This window comes from Mesoplodon mirus, assembly GCF_964341445.2.
Source record: "Mesoplodon mirus genome assembly, chromosome: 6".
NCBI classification, from domain to species: Eukaryota; Metazoa; Chordata; class Mammalia; order Artiodactyla; family Ziphiidae; genus Mesoplodon; species Mesoplodon mirus.
Genome location: NC_138982.1, coordinates 15,337,608 through 15,353,286, shown reverse-complemented (window position 1 = coordinate 15,353,286; position 15,679 = coordinate 15,337,608). Strand labels below are relative to the sequence as shown.

Genomic DNA, 15,679 nt, shown 5'->3' with positions numbered 1-15,679 from the left:
GGAACTAAAACTATTTGAAAATATCATTGCTTGCTTACATAATCGTTTGTTAGAAGATATTAACTCTGGAGGTGTTAGACAGGAAAATTCTCAGGGGAAAAAAATGTTTAGCTTATCTTTATGATATTTGTAGATTGTGTATGGGCCAGATAGTATTACTGAAATTCTTCACAAAAGGAGAAAAACAAGGCATTAACTCTAGGTCAGGTAAGTGGAGCATACAGTTGTCAGATAGATGGCCTGTGTGGTGAGCAAGCAACTATAAAGAACCAAAGGATTTTGGAGGTGGAGAGGACTTCTGGGTTACAGCCTCATTTTGCATCCAGGGAAAACTGAAGCTCAGATAGATTGACCATTTAACCTAGGATCACAGAGCCAGAATAAAAAATAATTTGGGTGCAGTACTCTTCTTACAAATTTCTTATAAATACTCACTATAAAATGGAAAATTAAGACAAATATTTAGGAACTGACCATCAAATGGTATTTAACTTGGAGATGATTTATTCCCATTTACTAAGGAGCATTTATTGAATCATAGTTACATGATATATAGTAAATTACTATGATCCCTAAAATCTAGATCTTCTAACACAGAAGCTCTTAATCTTTATGTATCATGGATCCCTTTGGCAGTCTGGTGAAGCCTATGGACTCCTTCTCAGAATGTCTTTAAATGCATAAAATAAAATACATACCCCCAAAAAGGAAACCAGTTATACTGAAATACAACTTTAAAAAATTAAAAAACAAATTGTGATATTGTGACAGTGGGTTTCCTTATTAACACATTAACAAGTGTTTGCAGTGTATCTCATCACTATTACAATTTCAAAGGAGATCAGTATAAATAATATTTTGAGATATCTGCAACAACAATAATGGGATATGAAAATATCTGTGATTTCTATTGGTGACAAAGTCACAGGAACAGTCAATTACTGCTACCTTAGCTTGTTGTCTATATACATAAGAAAAATCCCAATTTTATTTGAAGTTAATAAAAACCAAATGTAGTTTTTTGCCACCTAAGTTCTAACCATCAACTTCTGGGGATGTCTAAAGACTTCAGATAAAGAACCCCTGTCTAATACTTCCTCCTTCAGTCCCAATTTTATAATACTCAGTGGAAAATGTAAAAGATAAGAGATGATATTGCTGGTCTAGTAATGTAGAGATATGCTGTTTTCATGATATGCTATTGATTTTTAAGGATTATTTCCACATTCCTCTCTCTGAAGATGAACAAGGCAGGAGGTATCTGGAGCTGATGTATGCTGGAGCAGCCCTAAAGGACAGTTGGAGTCTTACTGATGTTGGAATATCTTTTTGTTCAGCTCTCAAATGCTTTGTTAAGGTATGACGGATGATCAGAGTAACAAGTTGTCCAAGATGTCCACCTCATTTCAGATAAAGTTATGAATAATTCAACCAAAGTAGTTCACAGCGTAGGAAGAGGTTTTCTCTTCTTGCCTTCCCCTCTCTTCCACTTGCATAACTAGACTTAGGCACAGTTTGCGCTGTAAGGGGAAATAAGGCATGGAGACTGGATAGAGCTCCCTTTGTTTTCTCTTTCTCTCCCTTCCCTCCTCTATCCCCCTTGTTGCCTGCCCCAAAGCAGTCATCGCAGAGCAACCCATAAACCAGTATAGGATCAAGGCCAAGGGGCTGATCTGGAATACTGATGTGGGAGAAAGAAGATTAGGTCACTCCCATGGCCTTACAATGGATTAGGGGAATGAGGAAAGGGAGGAAATTCTCAGTAACAATAAGAATGAAATGGCAGGATCTACGTTCAAATCCAACAACGCAGCCATTCGTGAATTATGTGTACATATAACAGAGACAGCATTTTCCATTTATACTGTCCTTAATCAGTGGTGCTTAATTTGGGGTCCATGGCTGGCTTTAAGAACAAAACCCTAAAACTGCAAAATATGCAAAATTATGTACCTGGAGACCTTCTGGGTGAAGGATCCTTAACTTTTGACAATTTCTCAAAGAGACAGGTAGTCTAAAGAGTATTTTTTTTTTTTTGGTCTGATATTTTTTATTTATTTATTTATTTGTTTATTTTTGCTTTATAACAAATTTAATCAGTTATACATATACATATGTTTCCATATCCCCTCCCTTTTGCGTCTCCCTCCCACCCTCCCTTTCCCACCCCTCCAGGCGGTCACAAAGCACCGAACTGATCTCCCTGTGCTATGCGGCTGCTTCCCACTAGCTATCTACCTTACGTTTGGTAGTGTATATATGTCCATGCCGCTCTTTCACTTTGTCACAGCTTACCCTTCCCCCTCCCCATATCCTCAAGTCCATTCTCTAGTAGGTCTGTGTCTTTATTCCTGTCTTACCCCTATGTTCTTCATGACATTTTTTTTTTAATTCCATATATATGTGTTAGCATACAGTATTTGTCTTTCTCTTTCTGACTTACTTCACTCTGTATGACAGACTCTAGATCTATCCACCTCATTACAAATAGCTCAATTTCATTTCTTTTTATGGCTGAGTAATACTCCATTGTATATATGTGCCACATCTTCTTTATCCATTCATCCGATGATGGACACTCAGGTTGTTTCCATCTCCGGGCTTTTGTAAATAGGGCTGCTATGAACATTTTGGTACATGTCTCTTTTTGAATTATGGTTTTCTCAGGGTATATGCCCAGTAGTGGGATTGCTGGGTCATATGGTAGTTCTATTTGTAGTTTTTTAAGGAACCTCCATACCGTTCTCCATAGTGGCTGTACCAATTCACATTCCCACCAGCAGTGCAAGAGTGCTCCCTTTTTTCCACACCCTCTCCAGCATTTATTGTTTCTAGATTTCTTGATGATGGCCATTCTGACTGGTGTGAGATGATATCTCATTGTACTTTTGATTTGCATTTCTCTAATGGGTAAAGATGTTGAGCATCCTTTCATGTGTTTGTTGGCAGGCTGTATATCTTCTGTGGAGAAATGTCTATTTAGGTCTTCCGCCCATTTTTGGATTGGGTTTTTTGTTTTTTTGTTACTGAGCTGCATGAGCTGCTTATAAATTTTGGAGATTAATCCTTTGTCAGTTGCTTCATTTGCAAATATTTTCTCCCATTCTGAGGGTTGTCTTTTGGTCTTCTTTATGGTTTCCTTTGCTGTGCAAAAGCTTTTCAGTTTCATTAGGTCCCATGTGTTTATTTTTGTCTTTATTTCCATTGCTCTAGGAGGTGGGTCAAAAAGGATCTTGCTGTGATTTATGTCATAGAGTGTTCTGCCTATGTTTTCCTCTAAGAGTTTGATAGTGTCTGGCCTTACATTTAGGTCTTTAATCCATTTTGAGCTTATTTTTGTGTATGGTGTTAGGGAGTGATCTAATCTCATACTTTTACATGTCCCTGTCCAGTTTTCCCAGCACCACTTATTGAAGAGACTGTCCTTTCTCCACTGTACATTCCTGCCTCCTTTATCAAAGATAAGGTGACCATATGTCCGTGCGTTTAACTCTGGGCTTTCTATCCTGTTCCATTGATCTATCTTTCTGTTTTTGTGCCAGTACCATACTGTCTTGATTACTGTAGCTTTGTAGTATAGTCTGAAGTCTGGGAGCCTGATTCCTCCAGCTCCATTTTTCGTTCTCAAGATTGCTTTGGCTATTCGGGGTCTTTTGTGTTTCCATACAAATTGTGAAATTTTTTGTTCTAGTTCTGTGAAAAATGCCAGTGGTAGTTTGATAGGGATTGCATTGAATCTGTAGATTGCTTTGGGTAGTAGAGTCATTTTCACAATGTTGATTCTTCCAATCCAAGAACATGGTACATCTCTCCATCTATTTGTATCATCTTTAATTTCTTTCATCAGTGTCTTATAATTTTCTGCATACAGGTCTTTTGTCTCCTTTGGTAGGTTTATTCCTAGATATTTTATTCTTTTTGTTGCAATGGTAAATGGGAGTGTTTCCTTGATTTCACTTTCAGATTTTTCATCATTAGTATACAGGAATGCCAGAGATTTCTGTGCATTAATTTTGTATCCTGCAACTTTACCAAATTCATTGATTAGCTCTAGTAGTTTTCTGGTAGCATCTTTAGGATTCTCTATGTATAGTATCATGTCATCTGCAAACAGTGACAGCTTTACTTCTTCTTTTCCAATTTGGATTCCTTTTATTTCCTTTTCTTCTCTGATTGCTGTGGCTAAAACTTCCAAAACTAGGTTGAATAAGAGTGGTGAGAGTGGGCAACCTTGTCTTGTTCCTGATCTTAGTGGAAATGTTTTCAGTTTTTCACCATTGAGGACGATGCTGGCTGTGGGTTTGTCATATATGGCCTTTATTATGTTGAGGAAAGTTCCCTCTATGCCTACTTTCTGCAAGGTTTTTATCATAAATGGGTGTTGAATTTTGTCGAAAGCTTTCTCTGCATCTATTGAGATGATCATATGGTTTTTCTCCTTCAATTTGTTAATATGGTGTATCACGTTGATTGATTTGCGTATATTGAAGAATCCTTGCATTCCTGGAATAAACCCCACTTGATCATGGTGTATGATCCTTTTAATGTGCTGTTGGATTCTGTTTGCTAGTATTTGGTTGAGGATTTTTGCATCTATGTTCATCAGTGATATTGGCCTGTAGTTTTCTTTCTTTGTGACATCCTTGTCTGGTTTTGGTATCAAGGTGATGGTGGCCTCGTAGAATGAGTTTGGGAGTGTTCCTCCCTCTGCTATATTTTGGAAGAGTTTGAGAAGGATAGGTGTTAGCTCTTCTCTAAATGCTTGATAGAATTCGCCTGTGAAGCCATCTGGTCCTGGGCTTTTGTTTGTTGGAAGATTTTTTATCACAGTTTCAATTTCAGTGCTTGTGATTGGTCTGTTCATATTTTCTATTTCTTCCTGGTTCAGTCTCGGCAGGTTGTGCATTTCTAAGAATTTGTCCATTTCTTCCAGGTTGTCCATTTTATTGGCATAGAGTTGCTTATAGTAATCTCTCATGAGCTTTTGTATTTCTGCAGTGTCAGTTGTTACTTCTCCTTTTTCATTTCTAATTCTATTGATTTGAGTCTTCTCCCTTTTTTTCTTGATGAGTCTGGCTAATGGTTTATCAATTTTGTTTATCTTCTCAAAGAACCAGCTTTTAGTTTTATTGATCTTTGCTATCGTTTCCTTCATTTCTTTTTATTTCTGATCTGATTTTTATGATTTCTTTCCTTCTGCTAACTTTGGGATGTTTTTGTTCTTCTTTCTCTAATTGCTTTAGGTGCAAGGTTAGGTTGTTTATTCGAGATGTTTCCTGTTTCTTAAGGTGGGATTGTATTGCTATAAACTTCCCTCTTAGAACTGCTTTTGCTGCATCCCATAGGTTTTGGGTCGTCGTGTCTCCATTGTCATTTGTTTCTAGGTATTTTTTAATTTCCTCTTTGATTTCTTCAGTGATCACTTCGTTATTAAGTAGCGTATTGTTTAGCCTCCATGTGTTTGTATTTTTTACAGCTCTTTTCCTGTAATTGATATCTAGTCTCATAGCATTGTGGTCGGAAAAGATACTTGATACAATTTCAATTTTCTTAAATTTACCAAGGCTTGATTTGTGACCCAAGATATAATCTATCCTGGAGAATGTTCCATGAGCACTTGAGAAAAATGTGTATTCTGTTGTTTTTGGATGGAATGTCCTATAAATATCAATTAAGTCCATCTTGTTTAATGTATCATTTCAAGCTTGTGTTTCCTTATTTATTTTCATTTTGGATGATCTGTCCATTGGTGAAAGTGGGGTGTTAAAGTCCCCTACTATGATTGTGTTACTGTCGATTTCTCCTTTTATGGCTGTTAGTATTTGCCTTATGTATTGAGGTGCTCCTATGTTTGGTGCATAAATATTTACAATTGTTATATCTTCTTCTTGGATCGATCCCTTGATCATTAGGTAGTGTCCTTCTTTGTCTCTTCTAGTAGTCTTTATTTTAAAGTCTATTTTGTCTGATATGAGAATTGCTACTCCAGCTTTCTTTTGGTTTCCATTTGCATGGAATATCTTTTTCCATCCCCTTACTTTCAGTCTGTATGTGTCTCTAGGTCTGAAGTGGGTCTCTTGTAGACAGCATATATATGGGTCTTGTTTTTGTATCCATTCAGCCAATCTGTATCTTTTGGTGGGAGCATTTAGTCCATTTACATTTAAGGTAATTATCGATATGTATGTTCCTATTCCCATTTTCTTAATTGTTTTGGGTTCGTTATTGTAGGTCTTTTACTTCTGTTGTGTTTCTTGCCTAGAGAAGTTCCTTTAGCATTTGTTGTAAAGCTGGTTTGGTGGTGCTGAACTCTCTCAGCTTTTGCTTGTCTGTAAACGTTTTAATTTCTCCATCAAATCTGAATGAGATCCTTGCTGGGTAGAGTAATCTTGGTTGCAGGTTTTTCTCCTTCATCACTTTAATTATGTCCTGCCACTCCCTTCTGGCTTGTAGAGTTTCTGCTGAGAGATCAGCTGTTATCCTGATGGGGATTCCCTTGTGTGTTATTTGTTGTTTTTGCCTTGCTGCTTTTAATATGATTTCTTTGTGTTTAATTTTTGACAGTTTGATTAATACGTGCCTTGGCGTATTTCTCCTTGGATTTATTCTGTATGGGACTCTCTGTGCCTCCTGGACTTGATTAACTATTTCCTTTCCCATATTAGGGAAGTTTTCAACTATAATCTCTTCAAATATTTTCTCAGTCCCTTTCTTTTTCTCTTCTTCTTCTGGAACCCCTATAATTCGAATGTTGGTGCGTTTAATGTTGTCCCAGAGGTCTCTGAGACTGTCTTCTGTTCTTTTCATTCTTTTTTCTTTATTTTGCTCTGCAGCAGTTATTTCCACTATTTTATCTTCCACCTCACTTATGCGTTCTCCTGCCTCAGTTATTCTGCTATTGATCCCATCTAGAGTATTTTTTATTTCATTTATTGTGTTTTTAATCGATGCTTGATTCATCTTTAGTTCTTCTAGGTCCTTGTTAACTGTTTCTTGCATTTTGTCTATTCTATTTCCAAGATTTTGGATCTGGGAAATAGAATCTTGGATCATCTTTACCATCATTATTCTGAATTCTTTTTCAGGTAGACTGCCTATTACCTCTTCATTTGTTAGGTCGGGTGGGTTTTTATCTTGCTCCTTCTCCTGCTGTGTGTTTTTCTGCCTTCTCATTTTGCTTATGTTACTGTGTTTGGGGTCTCCTTTTTGCAGGCTGCAGGTTCGTAGTTCCCGTTGCTTTTGGTGTCTGTCCCCAGTGGCTAAGGTTGGTTTAGTGGGTTGTGTAGGCTTCCTGGTGGAGGGGACTAGTGCCTGTGTTCTGGTGGATGAGGCTGGATCTTGTCTTTCTGGTGGGCAGGTCCACGTCTGGTGGTGTGTTTTGGGGTGTCTGCGGACTTTTTATGATTTTAGGCCACCTCTCTGCTAATGGGTGGCATTGTGTTCCTGTCTTGCTAGTTGTTTGGCATAGGGTGTCCAGCACTGTAGCTTGCTGGTCGTTGAGTGAAGCTGGGTGCTGGTGTTGAGATGGAGATCTCTGGAAGATTTTTGCCGTTTGATATTATGTGGAGCTGGGAGGTCTCTTGTGGACCAGTGTCCTGAAGTTGGCTCTCCCACCTCAGAGGCACAGCACTGACTCCTGGCTCCTCAATTTGGGATGATGTGTTGTCTATTCATGTATTCCACAGATGCAGGGTACATCAAGTTGATTGTGGAGCTTTAATCCGCTGCTTCTGAGGCTGCTGGGAGAGGTTTCCCTTTCTCTTCTTTGTTCTCACAGCTCCTGGGTCTCAGCTTTGGATTTGGCCCCGCCTCTGCGTGTAGGTCGCCGGAGGGCGTCTGTTCTTCGCTCAGACAGGACAGGGTTAAAGGAGCAGCCGCTTCGGGGACTCTGGCTCACTCAGGCCGGGCGGGAGGGAGGGGCACGGAGTGCGGGGCGAGCCTGCAGCGGCAGAGGTCGGCGTGACGTTGCACCAGCCCGAGGCGTGCCGTGCGTTCTCCCAGGGAAGCCGCCCCTGGATCCCGGGACCCCGGCAGTGGCGGGCTGCACAGGCTCCCGGAAGGGCGGTGTGGGCAGTGACCTGCGCTCACACACAGGCTTCTTGGCGGCGGCAGCAGCAGCCCCAGCATCCCACGCCCGTCACTGGGCTCCGCGCTTTCAGTCGTGACTCGCGCCCGTCTGTGGAGCCCCTTTAAGCAGCGCTCTTAACCCCCTCTCCTCGCGCACCAGGAAACCAAGAGGGAAGAAAAAGTCTCTTGCCTCTTCGGCAGCTCTAGAGTTTTCCCGGACTCCCTCCCGGCTAGCTGTGGCACATTAGTCCCCTTCAGGCTGAGTTCTCGCCGCCAGCCCCAGTCCTCTCTCTGCGCTCTGACCGAAGCCCGAGCCTCAGCTTCCAGCGCTGCGCGCCCCGGCGGGCGAGCAGACAAGCCTCTCGCGCTGGTGAGTGCCGCTCGGCACCGATCCTCTGTGCGGGAATCTCTCCGCTTTGCTCTACCCAGGTATGTGGGGAGTTTCTTGCCTTTTGGGAGGTCTGGGGTCTTCTGCCAGCGTTTAGTAGGTGTTCTGTAGGAGTTGTTCCACGTGTAGCTGTATTTCTGGTGTATCCGTGGGGAGGAAGGTGATCTCCGCGTCTTACCCTTCCGCCATCTTACCCGGAAGTCTAAAGAGTATTAAGAGCTTCTCTCTAGGATAGAAATAGTATTCAGTACTGGTTCTCTACCCCATATGAAAACAAGAGCCTCAAGGAACTTAGTAAAGTACATATTTTCTGCTAAATGGGGCACTTATTTTCTCATGGTTAGCATTAAAAGAAGTTTATGGTAGCTAAAGCTAACTCTTTTTCTTTTCATATATTTTACTGATTGACTAAGTGGGAAGTCTAGTTTTTAAAGGAATTTTCTAAAATATTTATTATTAAGTAGTAAAGATAAGTCAGAAAAAAAACATTGTATGATTCCATTTATGTAAATAAAAAGGCCATATTTTATACATTTTTAATGTCTTATAAGCATTTATTCATGTATCTATTTTTTAAATCTGTTTATTATACTTTTTTAGATAAATTTTTTTTTTATTTTTTTATTTTTTTTTTTTTTTCTTTTTGCTGTATGCGGGCCTCTCACCGTTGTGGCCTCTCCCGTTGCGGAGCACAGGCTCCGGATGCGCAGGCCCAGCGGCCATGGCTCACGGGCCCAGCCGCTCCGCGGCATATGGGATCCTCCCAGACCGGGGCACGAACCCGTATCCCCTGCATCGGCAGGCGGACTCTCAACCACTGCGCCACCAGGGAGGCCCTAGATAAATTTTTAAAGTTTATTTTTTATTGGGGCAACATTGGTTTATAAAATTACATTACATATTTTTCATGTGTACAGTATTATATTTCTACTTCTTTATACTCTACAGCATGCTCACCACTAGAAATTTAGTTTCCAACCATCTCCATACAGTTGATCCCCTTTACCCATCTCGTCCTCCTCCCACCACCCCTTTCCCTCTGCTAACCACTACTCTGTTCTCTATATCTACCTTTTGGTTTGGTTTGTTCAATTTTATGTGTTAGTTTGCTTGTTTTTTATATTCCATGTATGAATGAAATCATATGGTATTTGTCTTTCTCTGTTTAACTTATTTCACTTAGCATAAATTCCTCTAGGTCCATCATGTTGTCGCAAATGGCAAGATTTTAATCATTTTTAAGGCTGAGTACTTCCGTTGTATATATATATATATATATATATATATATATATATATATATATATATATATGTTGTGTGTGTATATATACATACACATACACACCACATCTTCTTTATCCATTTGTTCATTGATGGGCATTTATGTTGTTTCCATATCTTGGCTATGGTAAATGATGCTGCAGTGAACATAGGGGTGCATATATCTTTTTGAATTACTGTTTTGCTCTGTGGAATCTTTTTAGTTTGTTGTAGTACCATTTGTTTTCCTTTTGTTTCCCTTGCCTGAGGAGACATATCTAGAAAGATATTGCTAAGACCAATGTCAAAATGCACACTGCCTATGTTCTCTTCTATTGCATTTCATGGTTTCAGGTCTTACATTTAAGTCTTTAATCTATTTTGAGTTGATTTTTGTGTATGGTATGAGATATTGATCTAGTGTCTTTCCTTTTTCTTTCTTTTTTTTTAATGTGGCTATCCAGTTTTCTCAGCAACATTTATTGAAGAGACTATCCTTTCTCCATTGTATGTTCTTTGCTCCTTTGTTGTAAATTAATTGTCCATATATGTGTGGGTTTATTTTGGAGCTCTCAATTCTGTTCCATTAATCTATATATCTGTTGTTCTGCCAATACCATGCCATTTTTATTACTATGGCTTTGTAATATAGTTTTAAATCAGAGCATGTGATACCTTCAGCTTTGTTCTTTTTTCTCAAACTTGCTTTGACTATTCTGGGTCTTCTGTGGTTCCATATATATTTTAGGATTTTTTTGTTCTATTTCTGTGAAAAATGTCCTTGGGATCTTGATAAGGATTGCATTGAAACTGTAGATTGTTTTTGTTATTATGGACATTTTAACAATGTTGCTTCTTACAGTCAATGAGCATGGCATATCTTTCCATTTCTTTGTGTCTTCTTCAGTTTCATTCAACAATGTCTTACAGTTTTCAGTGTACAGGTCTTTCACCTCCTTGGTTAAATTTATTCCTAGGTATTTTATTCTTTGTGTTGTGATTGTAAATGGGATTGTTTTCTTAATTTCTCTTTCTGCTAGTTCATTGTTACCATCCAGAAATGCAACAGATTTTTGAAGGTTGATTTTGTACCCTGCAACTTTGCTTATTATTTCTAATAGTTTTTTGGTGGAGTCTTTAGGGTTTTCTCTATATAAAATCATGTCATCCGTAAATAGTGACAGCTTTACATCTTCCTTTCCAATTTGAATGCCTTTCCTTTCTTTTTCTTGCTTAATTGCTCTGGCTGGAACTTCCCAATATGTTGAATAAGAGTGGCAAGCGTGGGCATCCTTGTCTTTTTTTTTTTTTTTTTGGCATCCTTGTCTTGTTCCTGATTTTAGAGGTATTATTTTTAGGTTCTTGAAAAATGTCTAGTTATCAAAAAAGGAAATAAAAACAATTCTGATTTCTTCTGCTTTTCTCTGATACTCAGAAAATTGTAGTATAATACTTTTTTTAAGCAGACCTAAATTCTATGTCATTTCTTAAATGTCTCATGTCTTTAAATATGTATATACATACTGTGTTTTTGTTTATTGTACAGTATAAACCCTCTAAAATTTCCTGGAATTCTCCAACACCAATAATGATGTCCAAGACTTTTTTGTTGCTTGCTTGCTTGGAGATAGTTGTATAAGATCAATACTAATATTTGGCTTTTTTTAATTAATAGTAATCTTTTATTTATTTATTTATTTTTATTTTTATTTTCGGCTGTGTTGGGTCTTCGTTTCTGTGCAAGGGCTTTCTCTAGTTGCAGCAAACGGGGGCCACTCTTCATCATGGTGCGCGGGCCTCTTCACTATCGTGGCCTCTCTTGTTGCAGAGCACAGGCTCCAGATGCGCAGGCTCAGTAGTTGTGGCTCATGGGCCTAGTTGCTCCGCGGCATGTGGGATCTTCCCAGACCAGGGCTCGAACCCGTGTCCCCTGCATTAGCAGGCAGATTCTCAACCATGCGCCACCAGGGAAGCCCCAGTACTAATATTTGAAATAGCTAGAGGAATCTAATTGAACCATAGCTATTCAGGGATGTAGACAAAGTATGTTAAGAGTATGAATAGAATACTTTTACTCAACTAAGCACTGACTTTATTATTTTAAAATTTTTTTATTTATTTTTGAGCAGGTAGTACAGTCACATGGTGCTCAATTCCAGTGGTACAGCAGGATACACAGTAAAAAGTCTCTCTCCTACCTCTGGCCCCCAATTTTCCTCCCCAAAGTAACCTGTGTTCATAGTTTTACTTACAAAAATATTTCATAACTTCTGCCAATTAAGCATCATCTGTCACAGTGATGCAAGCTGCCTTTGCACTGAACTCTAACCTTTCCCTGGATTTCTAAACTACTAATGACAAGAACAGAATGTAGAGGTAAAAGGCTATTCCAGAAAGCCCAGGCAGAATATAATTATGAGTCACAGGGCTGGCCAACATGAAGGGTTTAATTAAAAACTCTCAAGTTCCATGGAATTTTTACTGATCTTCATCTTCACCTTCTCTGGCAGAATCACATTTAGAGAATTTCTTATCACTAGTTTTGGGAAGGAAAACAATATCTTGAATCTGAAGGAAGAGACTTACCTGCAAAGCCATAAATACTGGTTTCCATCCTAACTCAGTTCCTGTTAAATTAGATGATATAACAGGCCTATGTCAAAAGTCCACATTATTCACTGTTTATGTATGATAACGTCCAAACTGGGTTTGTAACAACAAAAATACTTTATGAAAATGTCCCTTGCTTCAGAGAATGAAGTCATATCAACTCTATACTGTTTGATCTATCTTAGGTAACCAAAGACTACCTTCTAAGTCATATTATTGCTTTATTGCATAATTAGATGCATACAAACTTAAGTAGTACTTTTCCTATCTAACTATGTTACTTCATGCAATTAGTTCTATTTTCTGAGAATCTAGGAAAGCTAGAGTCTCAATTTATTTTGGTACAAGTTAGAAATAGCATGATATGAACCAAAAACTTGGCAAGTAAGCAATTTTTTCTTTTTAAAAAGATGTAAGGGGGCTTCCCTGGTGGCGCAGTGGTTGAGAGTCCGCTTGCCGATGCAGGGGACACGGGTTCGTGACCCAGTCCGGGAGGATCCCACATGCCGCGGAGTGGCTAGGCCCGTGGGCCATGGCCGCTGAGCCTGCGTGTCCGGAGCCTGTGCTCCGCAACGGGAGGGCCCACAACCGTGAGAAGCCCGCGTACCGCAAAAAAAAAAAAAAAAAAAAAAAGATGTAAGTAGATACCATGTGTCATGAAATAAATCCAGACTATTTGGTTTCTTAATTGCGCTTATATTTTCGTATGGATTACAAGGTTTTGCTTGTGTGAAAAGTGGGAAAGACATTAGATAAATGGAGGTGTTCTATTCTAAATAGTCAATAGATTTTCCAGTTTCTCTGCTAATTACACTTTCTCCTTTAATGGTAATGTAGACACATTTGGAAACGTGAATGGGGGATGACATAAGAATAGTAGGGAAAGAACATTGCCTTAATTTTTCTTTCTTTGGAAAAGAACTCCTACAGAAACCACAAGAAATATTTTCTCTGGCATGTATCACCATGTTCTATTAGCACAGGTTTCAGCCCTGCCCATTCATTGCTGATGCGGCTGCAGTGTTCCTGTAAACCACACATGAGGCACCGCAAAGGCCTGGGTCACTGTGTGGCATGCAGAGGTGCTGTCGCCAATTACCCCCTTCATTCTAACCTGTGTAATTGTGGAAACGATTGCTTGAGTTTTGTTCATTGTTGTCACCAGTGCATAGAATAATACCTGGCACACAGTAGGTTCTCCATAAATATGTGTTGAGTAAATGAGCTGATGAAGGCTTGAGGGATAAAGTATGAAAATAAACAAGAAGGTATATGATTGTTGTGAGAAACGTCATAGGTATTGAGATGCATTTCAGGGTTTGGGTTCCCTCCCTTGCTGTGACATCTCTCCTCCCCTTCTACCCTCGAGGCAAAGTGCTCCAGTCTTAGTGCTTTTCCCTATCCAGCATCAGGGTTCTTAGGTTGCAAGCAGCAGAAAGGAACCTGGACAATTAAAGAGGCAAACAAACATATAAGAAAGGCTATTGCGTAGTTCACAGTCTTGACAGGAAGATTAGAGAATCGGGCTCAGAGATTATGCAGCCAGAAATAATTTCTAAATCATGACCCACAACTAGTCCAGGAAGGCCCCCGCTGCAGCCACCCTAGAGACCTCAAAGCAGGCACTGGACGCAGCTGCCAGCCCTGTTGCCAGGCCAGCAGTGCTTCAGATCTGTCACTGCCAGGGAAGAGTCCCCGTGTCTGCTGCTTCTCTGCCTTCCTGGCTCCGAATTCAAAGTGGAGGTGGATGGGGAGGCTTGACTGGGCAGCACCCTGGTCACACATCTGGGTCGCACAGCAAAGGGAGCTGAGAAGCAACCATCTGGCAGGTGGTGTCTTCTAAAGTGTGAGGAAGACTCAGCCTCCCTAACACTCTTTTTTTTTTTTTTTTCACTGCACTGCACGGCTTATGGGATCTCACCAGGGATTGAACCCGGGCCACAGCAGTGAAAGCCCGAAATCCTAACCACTAGGCCACCAGGGAACTCCCTCCCTAACACTCTTTATGGCTTCCCTGCCTCCTATCACAATACTTCCACCAACCAAGGGCTGCGGTTAAAACTTAGTTAATTCTTTCTGGCATCCTTGGAAAGTTGTTTTATGGTGAAAGATTGTGTTATTTGTGGCACCACTGAGTGGATGTCTATCAGACAAACTGGAGAAGTGTGAACTATACTGGTAGGTCTAAAACGGATTCAAAATCATATACAGTTTAGCTTCCAAAAGGCACTTTTAAAACACCAAAATCTAGGGATGTCCCTGGTGGTGCAGTGCTTAAGAATCCACCTACCAGTGAGGACACGGGTTCGAGCCCTGGTCCGGGAAGATCCCACATGCTGCAGAACAACTAAGCCCACGAGCCACAATTACTGAGGCTGCACTCTAGAGCCCGCGAGCCACAACTACTGAGCTTGTGCTCTAGAGCCCACGAGCCACAACTACTGAGCCCACGTGCCACAACAACTGAAGCCGGCGTGCCTACAGCCCGTGCTCCGCAACAGGAGAAGCCACCGCAATGAGAAGCCCACGCACCACAGTAAAGAGTAGCCCCCACTCACCACAACTAAAGAAAGCCTGCTCACAGCAATGAAGACCCAATGCAGCCAAATAAATAAATAAATTTCTTTAAAAAAAACCACCAAACTCTATGAGATGCATATGTGAACTTAGATTTTAAACGCAATTTAAACACAAAAACATGTATAAACATGCTCCTTAAAATGTATAATTTACAAGTAAAAACATGTTTCTAAATAAAATGGCTATTTTTTCTAAACTTAAACCCTTAAAGAATAGTATATAAAGAATTTGGTGGGGAATTCCCTGGCAGTCCAGTGGTTAGGACACCACGCTCTTACTGCTGAGGGCCGGGGTTTAATCCCTGGTCAGAACATGTGGGGAGCTAAGATCCTGCAAGCCATGAGGCATGGCCGGGGGTGAAAAAAAAAAGAATTTGTTGAGGAAAGTTGTTTCAATTCACTGTCCTAGACTCCAAGTATAACCTCTCCAGAATGACTATCGTACAAAAGGAGAAGTTCATGAGGCTAAGATGTTTATGAAGACATCTCAACTTGCAGTTTAACAAAAACAAACATTATTTCCCCTTTTGGTCTTCTCTGGAACAGTTGGGGCACGTTTCTGCTTGTTTGGTGCAGCAACTCCAAAATAGCAAAATATATTTAAAAAAAAAAAAAAAAAAAAAAAAGAGGAACCAAGATTGCGAACTAGAAGGACGTGTCCTCACTCCCTCTTGTGAGAACACCAGAATCACAACTAGCTGCTGGACAATCATCAACAGTAAGGCACTGGAACTCACCAGAAAAGATACTCCACATCCAAAGACAAAGGAGAAGCC

General features: G+C 40.0%; 2 protein-coding genes across 3 annotated transcripts in view; one reads left to right on the top strand and one right to left on the bottom strand.

The window, feature by feature from the left end:
* The window catches only part of RNF13 (ring finger protein 13), a 230,767-nt gene that overhangs the window by 177,791 nt on the left and 37,297 nt on the right, over positions 1-15,679 (bottom strand). The gene's annotated exons all lie outside the window — the stretch shown is intronic.
* The window catches only part of ANKUB1 (ankyrin repeat and ubiquitin domain containing 1), a gene marked incomplete at both ends in the record, with an annotated part of 46,991 nt that overhangs the window by 198 nt on the left and 31,114 nt on the right, over positions 1-15,679 (top strand). Inside the window, one exon of the mRNA XM_082625549.1 lies at positions 1,214-1,357. Coding sequence (XP_082481675.1) covers positions 1,214-1,357 — 144 coding nt within the window. The remainder of the gene's footprint in view (positions 1-1,213; positions 1,358-15,679) is intronic.